Source organism: Lepidochelys kempii, chromosome 27 (assembly GCF_965140265.1).
Source record: "Lepidochelys kempii isolate rLepKem1 chromosome 27, rLepKem1.hap2, whole genome shotgun sequence".
In the NCBI taxonomy this organism is placed as follows: Eukaryota; Metazoa; Chordata; order Testudines; family Cheloniidae; genus Lepidochelys; species Lepidochelys kempii.
The window spans coordinates 16877332-16900959 of record NC_133282.1 but is presented as its reverse complement, the minus strand read 5'-3'; the positions used below and the strand labels follow the sequence as shown (position 1 = coordinate 16900959).

The window sequence follows — 23628 nt, the reverse complement described above, 5'->3', positions numbered from 1 at the left end:
TGGTGCTGGCAGAGCTGCGAGGCTGGTGGGGAGCTGCTCCGTGCTGTGGGACTGTGGAGAGTTCACAATAACAAGCCTGCAGGCTGAGGTCTGTGCAGAAAGCAAACAGGAAAGGGATGTCCGCCTGGCCTGGAGGAATGCAGCCAGCGCTCTCAGCAAACAGCCCTGCCACCTGGGGGGGGCGTCGGCCCGGGCGCCCCCCCAGACTGCAGGGGAGTGCATCTCGCAGCACGCAACGTGAAGACTCTGGCACCCTTGGGGAGCATTTGGGTCCTGGCTACTTAGCCCCCAGGCAGCCGTGGACTCAGCATTGAGGTGAAATCCAGGGTCACGGGGATAGATTTGGATCTCAGGCCCAGGGGATAAATCCAGAGTCATTCTTAATTTCAGATGAGTGGCTCTGGATTCACACCGCCATGCCTGGGGTTCCAGGTGCTGCTGTCCCGATAGGCTGAGCTTGTGGGTCCCATTCTCCACACGGCCGTTGCCGGCTTCACCTCCCTGGAGAGAGGCTGCCGGGCAGAGGTGGAAAGGGGCAGGGCAATGCCGGGCCTGGCACTCTCGCTGGCCACGGGGCATAGGAATGTGCTTTTGCCCATCCCCTTGGTAGCTGTGGCTTCGCGCAGCCCGGGGCGGAGACAGGCCCAGAGCTCTATTAGCCAGGGCCAGTAGCCAGAGTCACTCCTTGATATATTCTGATGGCCACATTTGGCCTGGGGGGCAGTGGCCAGGTCCGCTAGTGAAGCCTAGGGGCTGGGCTGGATTTCCCAGGAGACGAGTCCTTCGGGCATTGCCCTTCTGCCTTCCAGCGTCTCTCGGGTCAACGCAGCAGCAACGCTAAACAGGAGCTGTCAACATGACGGGCTCGGAGGAGAGCGGGACAGAAACCCTGCGAGGGGACCGACTATGCTCCCTCTGGGAGAACTGATGGCCACAGCAGCCACCGCTGGCTCCAGTCAACCTTGCAACACGTCCAGCTCTGTGCATAGAGCAATCCAAAGCCACAGTGCATCCTGCCAGCCCCTCTGCTGGGCAGCCCAGCCCCGCTGTGCTTTGCGTGGAATGCAGGCTGCCTGTCCAGACCAGCCCGGTACGGTGGATCCCAGCTGGTTCCCTCGGGGAATTCTCAACGGCTGACTCCTGGCTTCACCAGGCAGACTCTGACTCAGCAATGGGCTGCAGCTGCAGCAAAGGCTGATCTCCTTCCGGGGTGTTGTACCAAGCATGCAGAGGTAACACACAAGCGGTGCTTGTCCCACCCTGGTAGGCACAGAGGAGACCCCCGCTGGAGTCCAGTTCTGGGCACCGCACTTGGGGAAAGACGGGAACAAATCGGAGCAGAACTTGACAACCTCTCGGCATCCCTTCCAGCCCCACTTTTCTCTGACTCCATGGAGGGGCCGCTTGCCATGGTAACTCGGCACAATGCAAAAGATTCCCAAGGTGCAGCAACCCCCTCCCCCACCATACCCCCTCCGTACCGGCTGTGGCTTGAACGTTGGCCTTTCCGTTCCCCCTCGGAGGGAAGCTGGAAGAGTTGTGTTGGAAAGGGGAGGCAGGAGAAAGCAGCATGACCCAGAAGAGGGAAAAGCCAAGGGAAGAAGGAAAGAGGCCGGACGGAGCCAAGAATCAGCGGGATTACTGGAGCAGATTCTGCCACAATGAAAAATTGCTTGGCATTTAATAGCTTGTTTTGTCTTAGTCATGTATTGTGACTGTTCCCCCAATATCTTTATTAGTCACCCAGCTGTAAGTTGCCAAAGCCTGTAAACGACGCTGCTGTGCTGGGAGCCCGCGGAAGTGCACAAGCCCTGCGAGGTGCTCAGAGCCCTCGAAACGAATGCGCACTTAGCCCGGGAGCACGGTGCCAGGCCCATCGCCCTGCACACACAAATCCCTCCACTCACGAGACAGCCTGCCAGCACCCCTCGGCCCCACCAACATTCCCCGTCCGGAGGAAGGGGGCGCTCGGTCTCCAGGGCCCATCCTTGATTATCACACACATTGTAAGGAGAGTGATTAATTTAGATAAGCTATTACCAGCAGGAGAGTGGGGTGGGGGGAGAGAAAACCTTTTGTAGTGATAAACACCCATTTTTTCATGCTTTGTGTGTATAAAAAGATCTTCTGTACTTTCCACAGTATGCATCCGATGAAGTGAGCTGGAGCTCACGAAAGCTCATGCTCAAGTAAATGGGTTAGTCTCTAAGGTGCCATAAGTCCTCCTTTTCTTCATCCGGCTGTGGAGACTGCCGAGCCGCCAGTAGCTGGTAGAATTTTGTCCCCTTGGACCTGGGCTCAGCCCCAGCAGCTCAATGCGCCCTGCGCAGAGCGTGGTGACTCTTGGCTGCGTTTGCACTGGGAAAGGCCGTGCAGCCCCAGCCAGGACCCTCTGGCCTCCTGAGTCATCCAGTCGCCCTGGGCACATTTCTCTTCATAGCATCCACATGATCAACCTTCTTCCCTCTCTGCTGCCTGTGAGACCGACACAGTGACCCAGGGCACTAACAGTCTAGCCCCTGGTTTGTCAGAGGCCAACAGGACTGTACCAAGAGCTGGAACAATGTGGCTTTCTCATGCCCACTCCTTTGTTCGTGCCGCAGTGTCAAGGCTGGTAGCTCCGTGCTGGGAAGACATGCCTCCTCTGCTGGGTCGGCACAAATGATTGCTTCTGTGTAGGGCCTGCCTAAACGGGGGTTTCAAGACATTGCTGGAGAGGTCCGCCGGCTGCAGCTCCACGGGCCGTGCTGCCGTCACCGGTCAACACAGATGGGATATTCGACGGCACCCTGAAGGTTCAGCCAAGAGCAGGTGCTTTCCAGCCGGACATAAACAGCTGCAGCTTTCAGCACGGCAGCAAGTGCCTCCTGCTCGGACCACCTGCAACCGGAGCTAGGCCTGAAACAGAGCCCCAGCCCCGGCCCCAGCCCCAGCCCCGGCCCTGGCCCCGGCCCCGGCCCCAGCCCACGCCAGCCCCCGGGGCCGTCCCAATGCGGAGCTGGGTCCGGACGACACACCAGCCCATCTAGCCCAGTCCGCTGGGTCACATCGGACAGTGACCCGCCCCCAGGGCTCCAGAAAAGGGCTCAGGGTGGGAGGACGGTGGTATTAGCTGGAGGGCCAGGAGGAGGCAATCATAGCTGAGACGGCTCGGCTCAGCTCCGCACAGGAGAGGGCCCATGAAATTCACGTCCCTTCCCCCATGTTCCTCCTGCAGATGCAACTGGGTGCCCCTAGAAGGCTAGATCCCCCCTGTGACGAAGTGGGACTGTTCTTAATGTTTCCTCTGAATAGTGTGGGAGTGCCTCAGTTTCCCCTATGCAGTTCTTAAATATCTAGGTGGTGGGATAAGGGTGTATGATCGTTGCAGAGCCCTAGAGGGCAGGTGTGTGCAGGGGTCTGGACACAGAGAATGGCCCACACCCTGATTCCTGGCAACTGATGGCCTGGGCCCTTCCCCCCTGCCAGGTGAGAGCTAAAGGGTTGGAGAACAAAGGAATCAGGTGCCCTCCTGGCCCGGGAAAGGAACAAAGCCCAGAGGAGGAGGGGCTGGAGGGAGTTTCAGTTTGGGGCTGGCTGGGACATGGAGTGAAGTGCAGACGTGGTTGTCTGGCTCACTGCCCCCCGAAATGGACCCAGCTGAGGGGTCCTGTTCTCTGCACCTACAAACTCTGTGTTAGACCATGTTCCTGTCATCTAATAAACCTCTGTTTTACTGGCTGGCTGAGAGTCACGTCTGACTGCGAAGTTGGGGGGCAGGACCCTCTGGCTTCCCCAGGAGCCCGCCTGAGCGGACTGGCTGGGGGAAGCGCACGGAGGGGCAGAGGAGGCTGAATGCTCCGAGGTCGGACCCAGGAAGGTGGAAGCCGGGTGAGCTGTGTGTCCTGCAGACAGGCTGCTCCCAGAGAGGAGACTCCCCCAGAGTCCTGCCTGGCTTCATGGGGAGCAGTCCCAGAGCATCGCCCGGGGACTCCGTGACACCCCCTTACTCCTGCTGCCGCTCACCCCCCAGCTTTTCCTTGCACAGTCCCACAGCCCGGAGCAGCTCCCCACCAGCCCCGCGGGCCCCCAGCGCCAGAGGCCACTGATAAGCTGGAGATGGGGCCTTCTGCCCTTTTCCTTAGAACAGATTTTTTTCCCCCTGTGGCCACGTCGGGACCTTTGCTCTTTGTGCTCTTGGCCTTCCCGGCAGAACTCTTTTGGCTTTTGGTACCTTGTCAACACGCTGGGGTTAGGGCGGGGGGGAGCGGTGTGTCGTGCTGAGACACCTGGTCCCGGCCTCTCGAAGCCCAGCGCAACCCCAGGGAGCGGATCCACAGGGCCTCAGTCTCCTCTTGCCCCCACCCGCGAGAATCAGGATTAGCCCCTCTGACATGGAGGGACCCGCACCCAGTGTGAACCTGCTGGGAGACTCCCGTGACTCTGCAGGCTGGGGTGGAGCCAGGGAGCGGACTGGGGGGGCAGGGTTGCCGTGTAATGCTGCAGGATGGGCTGGGCCGGGGCTAAGGCAGGAAGGATCAATGCATTAGGGGAATGAAACCCCCCCCAGTTAACCCCTGCCCTGTTGCCGCACTGAGCTCCCTCCTTTCTCACGTGGTCATTCCTTCATCAGTCTGTGGCCTGTTTGCTCCAAGTGAAACCGGAGGGCTTGGCTCCCTCGAGGAAATAGGATGCTAAGCCAGGCACCATCTGCGGGGCCTGGGACATCAGCCCCGCCAGCCGAGATCACAACAGAGCCACCGAAGGAAGTGCTGCTCCCCAGAGCCAGCCGCTCTGTCCTTAACCCCTTCCTGTCCAGGACATGGGGGCCCCCCCTGCGCTGGCTGACGAGCGCTGACTGGTGCAATCACAGCTTGGGTAGCACAATGGCCCCACCAGCGGCCCCGCATCCCTGAGCACTGGGTCATGCCAAGGAAGGAAGGAGACCCACTGCAGAATCACCAGCACTGTCTCCAAGCCAGGAAAGGCGGGGGCGGGGGGGCAATATACACCTGCAAACACAGCCAAGGCTATAGAGCGTAGGTGGGCATGCCCGCCCTCTGGGGCGTTAGTTCCAATACCAGGCATAGCCCTCACCCCCACCCCTCCCGGTCCCAGCCCAAACTGCCCCAGAGCCCAGGGTCACCCGGCATCTCAGACCCCAGCGGGGAGAGCAAAGCCCCGGCCAGCTCGGGGTTTCGTCTGCTTCTTCGCCCCGTGGCTGCGAGTACGGGGGGGCGACATGAGAACAACAGGGCCAGGTTTGCGGAGGAGGGTCCGAGTACCCGGAGCCAGCCCCGTGCATGAGATCCCAGCCACCCAGGCCAAAGAGGTGCGGGCCGGAGCCTAGCACCCACGGTAACCAACTGCGGGTGGTCCTGGCACCGGCACGGCTGAGCGGGGAAGAAAAACGCCCTTGCTGGCTGCCGAGCCCCTCTCGCTTGGCAGGCGCCGGCCGGGGGAAGGCAGCGCTCGTCCCACCCAGTTCTGGCTCTGCGAGGAAGGAGCAGGGCTGGGTGAGGCGGGGAGGGGGAGCAGGTCAGGCAGGAGGCAAAAGGAAGGGCCCAGGGCTGGAGCTGGCGGGGGGCGGGGGGGAGCTGGAGCGGGGGGCTAGGGCCACTTCCTCATCTGTTTGTTATTGGAACCTCTGCAGGGAGGGAAACCACTTCCTCTGCTGGCTGGAGCCTGTGCCAGCCGAGCCGTGGCACACCTGCGCTTGAATGAGCAGCGGGGGGGGGTAAGGGGGGGTCGCTGGGGCACCTGTGTACCTGGAGGCACATCTGTGTACGCAGCGGCACGCCTGCATGCCTGGGGGTCCACCTGTGTACATGGCTGCACACCTGCTTGTGCACAGCCCCCCTCCCGTGTCTGCACTCAGGAGACCACCCAGGGATCAGCCCCCATCTCCCGGGGCGTGAGGCCCACCTGGATACTGCAGGCCTCGCCAGCTGAGAGTCTGGAAGGCCCGGGGGAGGGAGGGGTGGGAGTGGGCCATGGAGAAACAGAGAGGGCTGTTTGGTCTGTCTGCCGTACCCAACCATCCATCCCGGGCAGAGGGGACAGGCTGGATTCACACACACCCCCGGATCTCTGGCCAAGCAGCTCCTCCCAGGGTCTGAGGCACAGACAGTGGGACAAGGCCACACGCGTATTTCCATAGCTCCCAAACTCTAGCCACATGCAAGACCCAGACCAGAATTTGGGGCGGGCATGGCAGAGTTACCTGTACTGCTGGCAGGGTGAGGAGTGTGATGGAAAGATCCCCCTGGAGCCAGAGAGACAGATGGGGGAGAGAGCTCTCACATGCACGAATACCCTGGGAAGTGCTGCTGTATTTTCTGATGCTGGTTGATCTGGGTTTTCCGTTCCCATAACCCCGCTGGCTCGCTCCTCCTCCCTGGAAAGGCAGAGCGTCTCCCTGCAATCATGTGTCGGCGCTGGTAAGCCTGGGGACAAATGGTGCCCAGAATTACATTGCTCTGGAGCAGAGAGACACCATTAACTCCCAGGTGCGGCGGATCCTGCTTCCGCTGTCTCCAGAACGCCTCCGGGCCAGTGCCAGGCTCCAGAACGCCTCCAGGCCAGTGCCAGGCTCCAGAACGCCTCCAGGCCAGTGCCAGGCGATGCTGGGTAACTGTTGCTCGCTGCAACATCGTCAGTTACAATCTAATGATTCTAGAAAGAGCCGGGAAGATGCCGGAGCCGAGCAGGTGCTGAGTGGTTACCCCGATGCCACCCCTCCGCTCAGCAGCCACCGCCCCTGATGGTCGCATCGCCCCCGTGCCAGCCCCATTTCGCTGAAGCCACGTTACTCGGCAAACAGCCCAGCATTTCCTCCCCTCCCTGAGTCCACGCTTGACGTAATCCCGGCGGAGGGCCCCTTGGCTGGAAGCACAGGCCAAGTCGACTCTTGGGATCAAAGGAAAGAAATCTCCTGATGGATGCCCAAAGCGTATCCGATGGACTAGAGCTAAGTCAGCACCAGAACAATTGTGCCCGGAGCCTCGGCTGCTGGAGAGGTTCAAATCTCAGACTTGGGATGCCCCGACGCGAGAAGAGCAGGGAGCAGGATCCAGACGAGGCAGATAGATAGCTCCAGGTAGAAATGACCACAGCACACTGGGCTAGTTCCCCTGCCCTTGGGCAAGCTCACCCAGCTGTCTGCTATATCCATTCTTCCTACCTGCTATTTTTAGCCTGTCCCATAAACAAACTTAAAACCAGCCGCACATGGCCCGTCGCCAGCATCATCCCGGCTCCCTCTCCACACTGTGGGGGGGAAAAAACGCCTCGCCAGCTCTGAAACAAGCTAGATTTAAATTAAGGCAGCAGGAAAAACTGAAAGACACAGCAGAGAGCAAGGTGCCATGGGAACCATGGGCAAATCAGGCTGCTAACAAGGGGCTAGCATGTTCACTGGGGTCCGCATGTCTGTGTGGAGAGGAGGGAAGAGGTTCCGTCCCCCGCATGCCCATGCAGCCACACAACATATATGTAGTTCCCACAGGGTCAAATTTTCTCAGACATTTATCCAGTACTAAATCATTACTAACTGCTGGCGAAGTGTTGGGGCATGGGGCGCGGGGGGGGAAGGTGCCTTTGGCTTTTCCTGAATGCCACACACACTCAAGAGCAGCAGATGCTACTGAATGCCACAAGACAGAAACTGACAAAGTTAGACAGTGGAACTCATTGCCACAGGAAGTCGCTGGGGCCAAGAATTTAGCACGATTCAAAAAGGAGCTAGACATCTGGATAGCAAGAACACCCAGACTTATTATCATTAATGACAACCAAGTTTGGAAGGGATATTTAACCTCCTACTGCAAGGTTTAAACTTGTCTCTAACTATTAGAGATCAGGATGAGAGCTAATGTGGCAGAAGTAGATAATCCCACTTATGTTGACCATGGGGTTCTGACACCTTCCTCTGAGACATCTGTTGCTGCCCACTGGTAGAGATGGGACACTGGACTGGTTGGACCTCAGATCTGGTTCAGTCTGGCAGTTCCCATGTTCTGACAAACCAAACCTTCTTTGGCTCCATACAGGCTTTGCACCATTAGCTTAATGCAGCCATGTTGCAAACTCTCAGGCTTATGGCAAGTGTCAAGATACTTGGGGGTTCGTAAAGCCCCAGCTCCTGGAGCCCTGTGATTAGGTGAGAATCTCAGCTGTCATTAAAGATCCCCAGGAAGTTGCTAGATCTTGTGACTGTGGAGAAAAGATTAAAACCACTAAACCTAAAGGCTCACAACCCAGACAGCAAATAAATAAATAAATGTCGGGTTCTTTTATGTTTAAATTTCATGATTTCTGGAGCCTGTCTGGTAATTGTGGGTGGCAGCAGAAATAAGGTTAACTACCTGCACTTCCTGAGTATGGCCCAGGAGTCCCTGGGGTGCAATGGCTTCGCAGCTGGGTTTAATTCATTCTCATGCCGGCAGCTGAGCGAACCAAGCCAGGGACCGCTTTTGGAGAAGCCCTGGCTGTTGGTTGAAAGAAGCCAAATTTGGAGATTTTAGCTGCCTGGTGCATCTTTTCAAATCCAAACCTGGCTGGATTTTTGTTTCCCAAGTGCCTCCAGCACAGACAGGGATCCTGTCCATCACCAAATTAAGGCAATCCAGGACCCTAAACACATCCCGCGGGCCCACCCCAGGCGATGTTCCCTGCCCCAAGTTGTCACCCTGCTCCTCTCTGGAGAGGCAACAGGTTTCTGAGTTAAGATGAATGGGATCACACTCCTTTGAGCTCTTGTTCCAGGTTCTCTGCAAACTCAGGCAGACACCAGTTATGCTGTGGTCATATTTTCAAGCTTTTTTTTCATCCATGAGAGCCAGGAGCATTTGTTTTTTGTTTGCTTTTTAAAAGCTGATGTTCCAATCTCATGATTTAAGTCGAGAAGCCAGGGCCCATAGTCCTGTTGTGCCTCTCTTAATCCAGTTCCGCTCCTCCTCAGAAGAGTTTGCAATGTTGTTTTCATGGGATGAAACAGTGAACTTGTGGGGTTCCCAAGGACACGGAACGTTGCAGCCAGCTGATTCCTCTTGGTTTCCCTTCCTCTTTGTCCCAGTTCCAGCCAGGCACCCATCAGGGTCCAGGTGGGTGGGCATACATTCTCCCAGCCCATCCCGCCTTCACAGGGCTCTGCCGGGCAGGCCCACACCCACCTGGCTACCTCTCTGTATTTGTTCTGCTGGGAGCCACCTTGTTATCAGCCACCAATCTTGTCCGCAAACACAGCCCAGCGAGTAGGAGGACCAGGCCCAGCCCCACGCACAGCCTCGTCACGTGGCACCCGTCCACAGCACCCTCCTGCCTCGCTGACCCCTGTGGGGCCTGGAGCCTTCCGGAGGGAGTGTAGGGGTGCTGCAGGGGAGCCAGTGAGCTCCCCCTGGGGCAGCCCAAGTGGAAGTACCGGTCAAAGCAGGCGTAGGTGACTTCGCTGGCCTGTAGCAACATGCAAGAGAAGAGGCAGGTAGGGCGCCATTAACCCTTTGGAGACACATGGCTTCCCGAGCGGCTGCTTGGCTGGCAGATTCTGGGGTTGGAACGGTTAACAATCAGCTCGCAGGTACATTGCGCATCCCTGGGCAGCGGATGGTGGGTCCGAGTCCGCAGGCCCCCCCGTCCCATTGGCTTTTCTCCCCCTTCCAAGGCTCGGCTGAGCAATTCCCCCAGGGAGATGAACCACCCCCTTGGGGAGCTGCGTTTGGCTTCCCTTTACCGGGCCTGAACCTCCAACTCGGGGGGCCCGGATCCTGAAGTGCAGCAAAGCTCAGGGGAGTTGGGAGCCGAGGGGGAGGGAAGCGTGGGTCAGAAGGGTCACGTGCCCCCCACTGCATTTCCTTCCTTGCCCGTCGGCTGGCGCTCAGCCGCCCAGCTGCAAGAGCCGCCTCCATCAACACCGCTCCATTAACAGCTGGGGTGATGCGTCCATGGGGGCAGGGGTGGGGCTTCCCTCAGCCCCACTGGTGAGCTCCAGACGCAGCGATCTTTCAAGCCCTGGGCAGACAGCCAGGTTTCCCATCCCAGACTCAGAAAAGCAGTGCCCCCTTTCCGTATCAGGGCACGAGCCACCTGCTCCCCTGGCTTCCTAGCGAACCTCCTTGGTATGCAGCTCCAGCGGGCGCCGGCCCATCACACCACATGCCCCGTGGTCAAGGACAAAGATTGCCAGGCCTGGGCCACAATTTCAAGAGCAATCCAAAAAGAACCCCCACCCCCACCCGTGGATTTCCTGGGATGCGCAATTCCTGGTACTGGGGACCCATGTTTACTGTCCTAGCTACACATTAACTTCTCCCCAGTCACGTCTGCCCGGAGGACGCAATCAGCGGGTCTCCAGGAACGCTCTGCAGGGCTGGGCAGCACTAGGGCAGAGTCATTCTTAGACCTCCCTAGCCACAGCCGTCAATTTCTCTGTGTAGACAAGCCCTGAAACCCACCCAGTCCACCTGCTATCTCCCTTCCGGGGTGCCACCAGCTGGGGCAGGTGCCGCTGAACCTGTGCCCCCCTCTTCCCCCCCCAGCCTGCACCACCAACCTGGGTCTTTTTCCCTGGCCCTGGGATCTCAGCCAGATGGTGCCGACACCTGCCCACACCTGGGCACTGGCTATTGATTACGGCTTGCGTTTTCAGAGGGGCTTAGGATGCTCGGTTCTCACGGAAAGTCCAGGGGTCCCCGGCACAGGCAGGGAACGTCACTCATCATCGAATTACCAGAGACCCCCCTGGCAATAATGCACGGGGGAGTAACGAATACTCATCTCGTCCGGCTCCAACGGCACCGGCTCCCTGCCACATAACAAACTTCCTTCCGGCCACCCCATTGTTCCTGCTGCATGTACAGCCCCGATGCCCACCCTGCATCTGGGTCATCTATTCACACAGCATTGGCTCACTCCCCGGGACTCCCACATTTGTCTGGCTGTAGCCAGCTGGTTTCTCTTTCCGGAGCTTGTCAGCTCTTTGGTCTGTGTTTGTACAGCACCTGGCGCAAAGGGTCGTGGTCCGTGACTAGGGCTCATAGGCACGACGCTAATACGGAGAATGAATAACAACCACGCTTGCTGTCAGTACTGGGCATGTGACACACAGGAGAGCAGTTCTTATTCTATCCAGTAGAGGACACTGGTGACAGAAGCCCAGTCTAGCCAGCCTGCTACGCCCATTTTACAGGTTGGGAGCTAGGGCACGGGGAGATTCAGAAACTTGCCATAGTTCATCCAAGTCAGTAACAGAACCTAAGAGCCACTCTACTACCCCCCAGCCCTGGGCTCTACCCAAAGGGCAGGGCTGCCACCTCTGAGGCACACAAATACCAGCCATTCTGTGGGCAGATCCAGATTCCAGGAGAGGCGAGGCCAGTCTGTGGGTGGGTCTGGACGCCAGGGAAGGTGGGGCCAGTCTGAGGGCGGGTCCAGGAAGGGTCTCAGCATTCGGAAAGTTACACAGGATGTGGAGGAATTCGGAGGCGGGATGAGGGCACCGCTTCCCCTTTGGCTGGCATCTGTCCTGGCACACACACCGCATGCATGCAGCGTGGGACCCGGGTGCCAGCCAGGTGGCCACAGCGCACTCCCAGCCGTGACGGGCACGGCCAGTAGTTAAGATCGCTGCACGCATGGCCACACATGGCCACAGCAAAAAAACAGCGAATGACTTCTGAGCGGTGAACAGCAAGGCACTAGAAAAGCCTGCCAGGCCAGTCACGACTGGCCAGGTGGCCACCTACCAATGGCTCAGGCTGCCTCGGGGATGCCTACAAGAGGATGTAAAGTCACTGGGAGAGAGGAGGGAAGCTGGCAGCAAACACAATATGACAGGGGAGAAGGTTGGGATTAATGGAGGCCAGCGGAAGGATCCCAACTGTCCAGTGACCTGTACTGTGCTGATGGGGCCACCCTGAGCCTGGGCGGGTCCGGCTTTACCACGCTCCCCCCCACACACCCCAAGGAATAATATGCCTGCTCTCCATGCCTCATACTCATCCGGGTACCCGCAAAGCTCTGAGTGAAACATCTGGCTGAAGATCCCAGGTTCCCGCGGCCCGGGCCTCTCCCCGCAGCCAGAGCTTACGATGCTGGAGGAGACAGGGGTGGGACAGTGCGAGTCTGTTTCCTAAAGACTCCGGGGGAAATTCTGCATTGTGCAGGGCAGAGCCAAAAGCAGCAGGCAGCCACCATATCATCATGCCCGCGTCTCTGCACCTGACTCCCATGCTGCAGCAACCAGGCAGGGCAGAGGCTCGCTGAGCAGGGAGGTGATTTGGCAAAAGGGATGTGGATCTGCCTTAGATGAGTGCCCATCCCCATGGCATCAGAGTGGGAACGGGGGGCTGGGAAAGGCAGGCCAGCATCGCGGGAAAGAGCTGGCGTTGGGTTCCAGTTCACCGGCCGGACAAACGTCAAGGGAGGGATTTTCCAAAGATGCGTAAGAGGGTTTGGTGCCTCGGAGCAATGGGAACTGGGCACGCGCTGAGCTCCCGTGGGTCCCTTCGGGAAATCTGCCCAAGGCCTTTGCAGTCTGGCCCAGCACAGACGCCCATGCGGCAAGGTCAGGCCTGGGGATCGTTCCCGGCCCATCCTCCAGTAGGACGCCCCAAAGGCACCACTGTGCCCATGCAGCAAGCCGGCTCCAACACCCCGAGGGACCCCGATGTCCCCAGCCCAAGTCTACTGGAGCGGAAGAGCGAGGGGAGGGGGACAGGGAGGTGCAGAGACGTAATGGCTGGAGGAGCAGCCCGAATCTGGCGGGGCGGAAGGGCCTCAGGGGCTGCGAGCACCCGCGGGCAGCACTAGGCTAGCGTGGGAGCAGCTGGCTCCGGGTTCAGGGCATGGATGTGTTTCCCTGACGCAGCAACGGGGTGGCCCGGGCACAGTGTCCAAGGCAACCCGCATAGGCAGGGATGCCCCAGGAGTCCTGCCCCTCCCGTGCCTGCTCCAGGCAGAACACAGGAGGCTGAGTGTGATCCAGGCGGAGGAAGGAGACAGGCAGCCTCCCACAGCTCCAGCCAATGGAAAGGGCAGTTCCCTGTCCCCCGTGGCCCAGCTCCCCATTCGCCCAGCAACGCCGGGGGATCCACCAAAAGGCAGAGGTCCCTGCAAAGCAACCGGAGCTCGGCCCAGGTCCCAGCCCGGGGCTGGAGCACAGGTGCTCAGCTGCATGGTCCGGATCCTGATTGAGGTGCCGATTCCAAGCCTTCCCCCAGGATCAGGTTCGTGTCCATGGCTGAAGCTACCAGCTGGAACCAGTGGGAGGAAGCGCAGATGTAGGGCCACGTTCCCGCCTCTAGCTCAGCCCCAAGCCCCCAGGTCTCACCAGCCTTCCCTGTGCAGAGCGAAGGGAGGACGGATGAATGGATGGCTGGGTGGATGGATGGATGGACGGACGGATGGCTGGACAGATGGACGGACGGGTGGCTGGACGGATAGATGTGTGGGTGGATGCCTGGTATTCCTATTCCACTCGCCCTCGGTGGCGTCCTGCAGCCCTCCCTAGCCCAAGCTGCGAGGAGTCCGTCCTTCACTCCCAGGCTCTTGGCTGGGGTGGGGAACAGATCTCACCCCCTCCCTGACTCCCAGCCCCAGGGCCAAGGCCAGACCCTGGTTCGAAAGGGCAGCCTGTGCCCAGAGGCCTCTTTCCTCCCGGGCTGCTGTGTGGCCCAGCGGAGGAAGGGGGGGAGCAGCAGAGGGCATGGGAGTGCCAGGGAACCGGAGGAGGGAGCGTGTCCTTCTGAGCAAGGGGAACGAACTCTCCATCCACCCTCCCGACACTGGGCTCCTCTGCTCTGTAACCCCCAGCCAGCCTGCCGAGCCCGTGCCCTGGGGAGGGGGATGTGGCATGGCTGATGATGCCACCTAGGCCCATGCACACAGGGTGCCCCGTGGAACAGGGGCTCAGCCAGCTGCATGACACAGTCCCCGTCTCCTACCCCTCCGTGTGAGCCAGGGGAGGAGGCGGAGTCTGAGGGGCTAGGGGTGGGGCCAGAGGATGCAAATCTGACCCTGTGGTGATGGATCAGCTGGGGGCTGTCTTGTTCCTGGAGTGCCCCTGGATCAAGGCACAGGGCTGGCCCAGGGGCCTGGAGCCCCCATGGCCCATAGCCCAGACAGTGCTCGGCCAGTGCTGGGCCCGTTCATTTGCTCCGCCTCTTGGCCGGCCTCTGGGCACCGTGGTGAGGGGGCCCCTCATTGGCAGAGCAAGGATGGGCAAGGAAATCCGTGGGTTTCCTCACCTGGCAAGGAACCCGCCACGGCTGGCACTGGGGGAAACGCAGGCACCTGGCATGGGGTGGGCAAGCTAGACACTGGGCGCCGGGATCCTCGTGCCAGTTGTTGCAGAGAACCAGCCCAGCTCTGCCCTGGCAGACAAGTGCACCAGCGGGGCTGCCCCCCCGCCCCCCGGGATGGCACAGAGGGTCAGCCGGCTCCTCTACTGCAGCCAGCCGGGCTCCTCTGAGTGCCCCCTGTCCGCCCCTCGTACCCGGAGAACTGCCCCCTCCCGAGCACCGGCCACTGGCATTAACCCCTTCCCGCCCAAACGATCCGGCTCGGTCTCTCAGCGGAGTCTGGCCATTAGCATCTTCCCACAGGGGCCTCCCAGCTGCCAAGCCCCCGTTGCTGGCCAGTTGGGGAGGGCACTTCTGCGCCGGAGGGTGTTAAAGGTCCAGCCGTGGGTACGGCTCACCTCCCTGCAGTGCCCCTGGGCAGCTGAGTGTCCAGGGACAGACCATCCAACCCCTCCCCTCCCACACACACCTGCCCCTTTATGCCAGCCCATGGCTCACCCCCTCCGCGCCAGCCTGTGGGGCTCTGACCTGAGGGGGGGGGGGTCGGGGGCTCCCTTCCCATGCATGCCCCCCCCGCACGCCCAGCCCCCTTACCTGCCGGCTGGAGGCTCTCCTGCAGGGACTCGATCTCGGAGAGTTCCGTGCAGACCCCCTGCCCGTGCATCAGCGTGTGCAGGGGTTTCTCCACCCCGCGGGGCGGGTAGCAGCGCAGCCCCGAGCCGCAGCGGGCAGTGTAAACCCCACAGGGCGTCCCTTTGCTCAGGGCACAGGTGGCGCAGCACCCGCAGCCCGGCTCCCGCACCAGCTCCTCGCAGCCCATGGGCGCCTTGCAGCGGGTCAGCTTCTCCTCCGAGCAGGGCGGGCAGTGGATGGCCTCGTCGCTGACACACAGGCCCATGGTGGCCAGCAGCAGCACAGCGGAGAGGCCTCCCGAGGGCATGGCGGGCGGGCGTACGGACCGGGCGCTATGGCGAATAACGGACCGGCCAGCCGCGGGCAGGGGGGCAGAAGGAGCGCGCAGGCCAAGGAAGGCAGCAGGGTCCCAGCCGGGGTGCCAGGCAGCCCCCCCCCTCCAGACGCGCAGAGAGGCGAGGGCTTCACAGCCTGCTCTCAGTCCGGCCAGTAGCCATCCAGACTCCGCACTGCCTGGGGGAGCCGAGAGTCCCTGACTTTATACCGGCCCCTGGCCACGCCCCCGGCTCCCCGCCTGCCGGAGCTGTCACAGCCCGGTCCCTCCCCGCGGGGCCAGCCCAGTGCCCGGGGCGGAGAACGGGCAGGGCTGGGAGCAGCCCAGAGGCAGCGGCAAGGGGCTGCTCTGAGCCCATGGGGAGGGGCTAGGAGGGGCCCAGGCTCCAGAGAGCAGCTGCAGCTCTGATCGCCACCCTGGGCTGCCCCCCAGCTCTCCGGGGCCCCACACTCCCGACCCGCAGCCCCCTGCTAGCCCAGCCCTGGGCTCCCTGCCCCCCGTCTCTGCTGGTGCCCCTCACTCCCGACCCACAGCCCCCGGCTAGCTAGTGCCCCTCAATCCTGACTGACAGCCTCCCCCTGCCCCCGCCAGTCAAGTCCCAGGAACCTTTTGAGCGGAGTCAGGAATCAGGAGGTGTTTTGCAAAGAGTCTGAGGTGACTCAACAAAACACTGAGCTCTGCCAATGTCACTTTGCCTGTGACCCGAGTGGGGACCTGATCTCCAGGCCCCAGAGGCGAGTCTCTGCCTGCTGTGCCCCCAGGCATGTGAGCTCTCTGCTTGAGGGTGCGCTGTGCCCCTGGCCACGGAGCCACGGTTCACTCCCGGGGGGGGGGGCGCTTCAAATCCAGGTGCTCAGGCTGGAGACTAGCTCTCATAACCCAGCCCAGGATAAATATACCTGGTTGTGGCAGGGGTCACCAGATGGCGCCATTACACATAGTCTCACAAGTTCTTTTTCTTGCTGTGCGAGCAAGTTGTTAGCCATTGAAGAAATGCAGTGTTGTTATTAGTGTCATTTGGTTCTTGTAGGTTTTTGGGGGTGGGGGAGCTGTGGTGAGCTGCAGGAGAGTTTGCCCTTTGCCTTCATCTCGCTAATAACAGACAATACTGGAGGCAGAGTTGCTCCTTGGGAATCAGACACTGGTGTTGGGCTGAGATTCCTGGGGGATGGGATTTCTCTGCATGCTGTTTGTGACCACCTCTGTTCAGGGATGGGTGCATTTGTGTAAACAAAACCAGTGACACTAAGCATATCCCAGCCTCTGCACCACTGATTTCTCCTCCAACAAACCCCAGGTCGCAGGCCACCGACATCTGCTCCTGCCCAGCAGATGGGCCGGGATAAAGAAGAACCAAGTTCCCCTCAGCTCTAAATCGACTCTGAGCTCGGAGCAGAGGCTGGGCCAGGACTGACTTCGCTCCTGGCCGATACAGGGCGAGAGGTTCCATGGGAGAGCAGAGGGGTGATGCCTGGCCCAGGGTTCTCCTCCCCACTCCCTCTGGAAGCAGTGCCCCCGGGCACAGCACCGGGGATTAGCCCAGCAGCTCCTGTTTACTCCGGTGGGATGAAGCTTCGGGGCAGCCTGCGCCGCCAGCACTCACCCAGCCCAGGGCAGCCAGGGGGGCCGTTCAGCGCCGCCTGCCACCCTGAGACACCGGGCAGCAGCTCAGGCCTGCTCCAACTCTGCTGAAGCCAACAGAGCTCAGGGAGGGCAGCTGCCCCCCCCCACTCGAATTGCTGGGGAAGTTTAGAGTAACGGAGCAGGCTGGCCCGAGGACTGGGGGCTGCCCAGAACGCTGGGGCGAGGCACCCATGGGAGGCCCAGATGGCTAGGGAGCCCCTACCTTCCCCACCCCCTGAGAACACCACCCCGAGCGCGCCCCGCAGTCCCGTTAGCTCGCAGGGGGTGAGGGGAGCCCTGATCTCTCCAGCTGCCACCCCAATTTCCAGCCGCACCTCACAGGTTCTACGGATGAGTATTCAGGAGGCCCAGGCCCCTCACCTTGGCATCAGGCCCATCTTCCATTCCCCAGTTCCCAGGCCTCCCCCCACAAGCAGGGGGAGTGTGAGGGAACAGTGAAGCGAGCTGCCCCCCGGGGCCCGACGGCAGACAGGCCCCACCTCTGGGCTCAGAGGGGACCGTCCGTGTCCAGCAGCCCAGGCCCCGCTGCCTGCCCAGCCCAGCATGGCAAAAACAACCCGGGTGTGGCCTCCTGAGCAGCCCAGGCTGCTGCCCTGGTCCGTTGTGCCGCAGGGCACTGGGCACCTGCCAGGCAGAGGGTTCCCTGCATTCCTGGGTGCCCAGCAGGCCGGAGGCAGAGACCAAGCTGACAAAAGCCCCCGGAGCCCAGCCCAGGACACACCAGGGGCCTGGTTCTGTGTCCCTCTCCCGGATCATCGCCGGCTACAGTGGCTTTGAGCTGCTTGCTGGGGGAAGCTAGCGGCAGGTCTGAGATCGCAGGGACGCCCCCCCCCGCAGCCGTTTGGGACAGGAAGTGAAGGAGAATCCCACCCTGCAGTGACCACGCCGGTGGAAGGGAGCTGCCCACATCGGGGTTTGGCCTGGACACGGGAACTAACAGCCTCCCTCTGCCAACCTCCCCAAAGGTCGGTCTGCCCAGCGCTCTACGGCTCTGCCAATCGACGCCCAGCCAGCAGCACAGGGCCCCCAGTGCCCGCCGGCCTGGGACAGAGTCTGCCAGCAGGGACCCTCCCTCCTCCGTGCGGGGGAAGGGCCTGGCCCACAGAGAGCCTGGGGCTCAGCGCTGACTCGGGGAACACGCCCGGGAACCTCCACCCCAGGCCCTGCAGCGCCGGGGAATGTCTCCCATCTCAGCACTGGAGAAACGGGCCACTGGGCAGCGCCTCTCTCCCAGGAGCCCGGCCCAGCGCCATCGCTCCCGGCCCGGGCCTGCGAAACGGAAGAAATGAACGCTCAGCTGGAAGCCAAGGGCCAGGGCTAGCCCAGGGGCGAATCCAGGCGATCGGGGCAGCTCCTCTGCAGGACAGGGCTTGTGCTCCTCTCCCTGCCGGGAGGGACAGCACCGGATCTGTGCCCCCGGCCGGATCTGCAAGAGGGCCCCGCGCCCCACAGCTCTGCGCTATGGGGCTGGATCTCCACTACGGCCCCGAGGCCCCCACCCCTCCATGCTATGGGCAGGATCTGGCCAGGACAAGCAGGGAGGCAGGACGATAAATTGAAAGCTGCTGGCACCTAGTGGCTATTGAAGAAACTCTCGCGGAAACTGGCAGGATTTGGGGGTGGAGACGCGGGTCCCTCTTAGCTCAGAGGTTCAGGGCTCCTGAGGGTCCTTTATTCCAGCATCTCTATGGCTTTGTGCCTCGCTGCCCCGTTCACACAGTCCCCACGCTCGCTGGATCTGTGCGCAGGGACCCAACGCCCTTTGCAAACACTCTGTGATCCCCAGCAGGTCGCTACAGACTGTCCCAGCCAACTGGGGAAACCGAGGCACAGAGCGAGGGCACAATAACCCCTGCTGGCGATCAATGGCATTGCAAGGACAGGCTGATCCGATAGCCACGAGTGCGCGCTGCCCCCGCCCGCCCCACAACCACTGGACAGCTGGGCACCGACTCCCCACGAGGGCTGAGAAAAGGATCCAAGAGCAGGGGCGCTTCCAAGGAAATATCCCAGTCCCTGCCCCGGCCCTAAAATAACTTCTGGCGACACCCCGGGCCACGTCCCCCGGGGCTTCGCTTCACCCGAGGGAATCCGCTGCACTGAGCTCGCCGAGCTCCCTCACCAGAGGTTTTGGCCCCCGCTGTTTCCCTCGCACCTTCCGCCCCAGGCTCCCTACGAACCTCTCACGGCTGCGGCAAGCCCTGAATGTCCCGGGCCTGGGAGCTTAGCAGAGCCCAGCTCACGGGGGCCCAGCGGCGCCACGCACCGGGGCCCACGGGCGCTGCCCCAGCTGAGCCCAGCCCCAGCCCCCGCAGACGCTGCAGGAGGGACGGAGGGGGCAGCGCCCCAGTGTGGAGCTCGCCCAGGGCACCCACACTCCTGCCGCGGCGAACAAGACGCACCAGGCGCCCTTGGCTGGCCAACGCGGGTAATGGTCCTTACCCAGCCGCTGGCGGCCCCGGGAGAAAGAGAGGAAGCCCAGCAGCTCCCACGGGGCTCGGCCCGGCTCTCCGCCTGGGCCTCCCTGTGGGCGAGTCGCTCGCGGCTCCTTGGGGCGACACCAAGGCCGCTGCGGGCGTAGAGCGGCGGATGGGCCGGCTGCAGCACAGGGTCTGCGGGCGCCTGGGGAGGATGGAAGATCAGCTGCTCGGGGTCCCCAAGGGCCCGCAGCCTGCCCAGAAGCAGCCCCATGGCGCTGGCCCCGCGGCCCGCACGCTGCCTGCCCGGCCCGTGGGCCTTTACTGACAGCGGCCTGGCCTCCCATTGGCCGGCGGCCGGCGCGGGGCGTGGCCGGGGGAAGCCCGGGCGGCCCTGCTGGCCGCGGACCCGCTGGCCCGGGCGCGCTCTGGCACGGCCGGGGCCAGGGGGGCGCGGCAGCCAGGCAGCTGGGCAGGGATAAAGAAAGCTCCCTGGGCTGCTCAGGAGGCCACACCCGGGTCGTTTGCGCCAGGCTGGGCTGGGCAGGCGGCGGGGCCTGGGCTGCTGGACACGGACGGTCCCCTCTGAGCCCAGCGGTGGGGCCTGTCTGCCGTCGGGCCCCGGGGGGCAGCTCGCTTCGCTGTTCCCTCGCGCTCCCCCTGCTTGTGGGGGGAGGCCTGGGAACTGGGGGATGGAAGGTGGGCCCGACGCCAAGGTGAGGGGCCTGGGCCTCCTGGATACTCATCCGTAGAACCTGTGAGGTGCGGCTGGAAATTGGGGTGGCAGCTGGAGAGATCAGGGCTCCCCTCACCCCCTGCGAGCTAACGGGACTGCGGGGCGCTCGGGGTGGTGTTCTCAGGGGGTGGGGAAGGTAGGGGCTCCCTAGCCATCTGGGCTTCCCATGGGTGCCTCGCCCCAGCGTCCTGGGCAGCCCCCAGTCCTCGGGCCAGCCTGCTCCCTTACTCTAAACTTCCCCAGCAATTCGAGTGGGGGGGGCAGCTGCCCTCCCTGAGCTCTGTTGGCTTCAGCAGAGTTGGAGCAGGCCTGAGCTGCTGCCCGGTGTCTCAGGGTGGCAGGCGGCGCTGAACGGCCCCCCCCCCCCCCGGCTGCCGTGGGCTGGGTGAGTGCTGGCGGCGCAGGCTGCCCCGAAGCTTCATCCCACCGGAGTAAACAGGAGCTGCTGGGCTAATCCCCGGTGCTGTGCCCCGGGCACTGCTTCCAGAGGGAGTGGGGAGGGGAACCCTGGGCCAGGCATCACCCCTCTGCTCTCCCATGGAACCTCTCACCCTGTATCGGCCAGGAGCGAAGTCAGTCCTGGCCCAGCCTCTGCCCCGAGCTCAGACTCGATTTAGAGCTGAGGGGAACTTGTTTTTTCTTTATAGCAAAAATCCCCAATGGCTGGCGACAGGACACTAGATGGGGAGGACTCTGAGTTACTTCAGAGAATTCTTTCCTAGGGATCTGCCTGGTGGTCTTGTCCACATGCTTGGGGTCTAACCGATCACCATACTTGGGGGTGGGAAGGAATTTTCCCTTGGGTCAGATTGGTAGAGACCTTGGGGTGTTTTCACCTTTCTCTGCAGCTGGGGCAGGGGTCGCTTTCAGGTTTAAACTAGCGAAAATAGTGGCTTCTCTGCCACTTGAGTGTTCGGAGGAGTTCAGTAACTCAGCCAGGGGTTAGGGTCTATCACAGGAGTGGGTGAGGGAGGTTCTGTGGCCGGCCAGGTGCAGGAGCTCAGAGGAGATGATCAGGATGCTCCCTTCTGACCTTACTAAGGTACCTGAGTAAGAACGGACATTACCATTTTAAACCTAGCCAGTGTCCCCTAAGTGACTTGCCACAAGAGGTCAGAACATGTCAGTGTTAGAGCTGAGTGGGTCTAAACTTTATTTAATTTCTTTTTATTTTGATATAGAATTAGATACAGTGCTCCTGCCAGAGATTTCTAAGCTGTTATCTTTAAAAAAATCCCTAGAGTTTTCAGTTACTTAAGTAGCCCCTGCAATCAGGGTCAAAGTTGTCCCCCCTCCCAAAAATCTGAAATGGCACCCCTGTGGGCACGAATTCCTTCCCCCCCCCCACATGCACAGCCCTGTTGGCTTGGCTGGACCTGCCCCCCAAATAGAGAAGTCAAATTAGCCTACGGCCCCCGCGAGCCTCGAGCCCCTGTGCCCTGCAGGGCAGAAATCCTGAGTTCCCCCCTCCCTCGGCTTAAGCCCAGAGCCCCAAGCCCTCTCCCCCCCCATCCCCGCAGCTGAAGCCTGGATCCCGGAAGGCCCCTCCACTGGGTCCTGGAATTTTATAGCATTGGGGGGGGGCGCTCAGAAAGAAACAGGGTGAGGGCCCCGGGCATAAGGGGCAGGACAGAGGAGAGCCCCCGGCATCGTCCCTCGTGGGCAGCACCAGCCCCCCAGTCCCCAGCCGGAAGGCGGCGGTGCCCACGGGGGAGCGCCAGGAGAGGATCATTTTGACGTGCCGGGGGATTCCCCCGGGGGCCCCCCTGGGTCGCGCTCTGATTGGCTGCCGCGCTCCCCTAGCCCCGGCCGTGTCAGAGCGCGCCGCGGCCAGCTGGGCCGCGGCCAACAGGGCTGCCCGGGCTTCCCCCGGCCACGCCCCCCGCCGGCCCGCCGGCCAATGGGAGGCCAGGCCGCTGTCACTAAAGGCCTACGGGCCGGGCTGGCAGGCAGCTGGGCCAGCGCCATGGGGCTGCTCCTGGGCAGGCTGCGAGCCGCGCTGGGCGGGTTCTCCGGGCTGCAGGCTCGGGTCCTGCTGCTGGGGCTGGACAACGCCGGGAAACCCCCTTCCCCGGCGCTACCGGCTGAAGCTGAACGAGACGCTCCCCACCATCCCTGGGCTTCCACGTGGAGACGGTGGCGCCCGTCCGCGACGTGCCCGTCACCCTGTGGGACGTGCGGGGCCAGGCCCGGATCAGGGCCCTCGGGCGACCCTACCACGACCACACGGGCGGGCCGGTGTTCGCGGCGGGCAGCGCCGACGCGCAGCGGCTGGGGGAGGCCGGGTGGGAGCTGGGACCCTGCTGGAGGCTGAGGGCTTGCAGGGGGTGCCCCGGTGCTGCTGGCGACAAGCAGGACCTGCCCCGGTGCCCGGTCCTGCGCGGAGCTGGGCGTGAGGACGCTGCGCGGGCGCGAGTGGCGCAGGCCGGGCTGCTGCGCCGAGAGCTGGCCGGGGCTGCCCGGGGCGCCGGAGAAGCTGGCTGAGCCGGTGAAGCGCTACCGGGGGCTCTGAGAGCGCAGGCTGGAGAACAGGCCCCAAGGCCAGCCTGGGTCGCCCCTTGGCACGTTTCCAAAGAGGGGCCGTTGTGCTGCCCCCACGCCCGAGAGACGCCCCCGAGGAGCAGCCGCAAGCCGCGATGTCCCCCGTCAGGTCCCGCCTCCGAGCTCGCCAGGGCTGCGGCGCCTGCCAACGCGGGAGCTGGGCCGGCCTGGGTCCCTTCTGCAGCCACTGGCTTGGACCGAGACTGGCAGCTCCTTGGGGCAGGGCCTGGCTCCGCGCCCTGTGTCCCTACAGCGCCCTGGGGCCTGCTCCCAGCCTGGGGCTGCCCGGGGCGATGGTGCGCCAGGAGAGCCCGACCGGCAGACGCTGGCCAGCCCGCTTGGACCAGCAGCCCCATGGATCCCTGCGCACAGATCCAGCAAGCGTGGGGACTGTGTGAACGGGGCAGCGAGGCACAAAGCCATAGAGATGCTGGAATAAAGGACTCTGAGATAGCGCGTACCTCTGAGCTAAGAGGGACCCGCGTCTCCACCCCCAAATCCTGCCAGTTTCCGCGAGAGTTTCTTCAATAGCCACTAGGTGCCAGCAGCTTTCAATTTATCGTCCTGCCTCCCTGATTGTCCTGGCCAGATCCTGCCCATAGCATGGAGGGGTGGGGGCCTCGGGGCCGTAGTGGAGATCCAGCCCCATAGCGCAGAGCTGTGGGGCGCGGGGCCCTCTTGCAGATCCGGCCGGGGGCACAGATCCGGTGCTGTCGCTCCCGGCAGGGAGAGGAGCACAAGCCCTGTCCTGCAGAGGAGCTGCCCCGATCGCCTGGATTCGCCCCTGGGCTAGCCCTGGCCCTTGGCTTCCAGCTGAGCGTTCATTTCTTCCGTTTCGCAGGCCCGGGCCGGGAGCGATGGCGCTGGGCCGGGCTCCTGGGAGAGAGGCGCTGCCCAGTGGCCCGTTTCTCCAGTGCTGAGATGGGAGACATTCCCCGGCGCTGCGGGCCCTGGGGTGGAGGTTCCCGGGCCTTTTCCCCGAGTCAGCGCTGAGCCCCAGGCTCTCTGTGGGCCAGGCCCTTCCCCCGCACGGAGGAGGGAGGGTCC

General features: G+C 62.3%; 1 protein-coding gene across 1 annotated transcript in view; it reads right to left on the bottom strand.

Annotated features, from left to right (window-relative positions):
• Positions 1-15445, bottom strand: part of IGFBP4 (insulin like growth factor binding protein 4) — a 30342-nt gene extending 14897 nt beyond the window's left edge. The window contains exon 1 of the mRNA XM_073326022.1: positions 14871-15445. Within this exon, the coding sequence (XP_073182123.1) occupies positions 14871-15216 (346 nt within the window). The 5' untranslated portion in view covers positions 15217-15445. The remainder of the gene's footprint in view (positions 1-14870) is intronic.
• Between the last annotated feature and the right edge of the window lie 8183 nt (positions 15446-23628).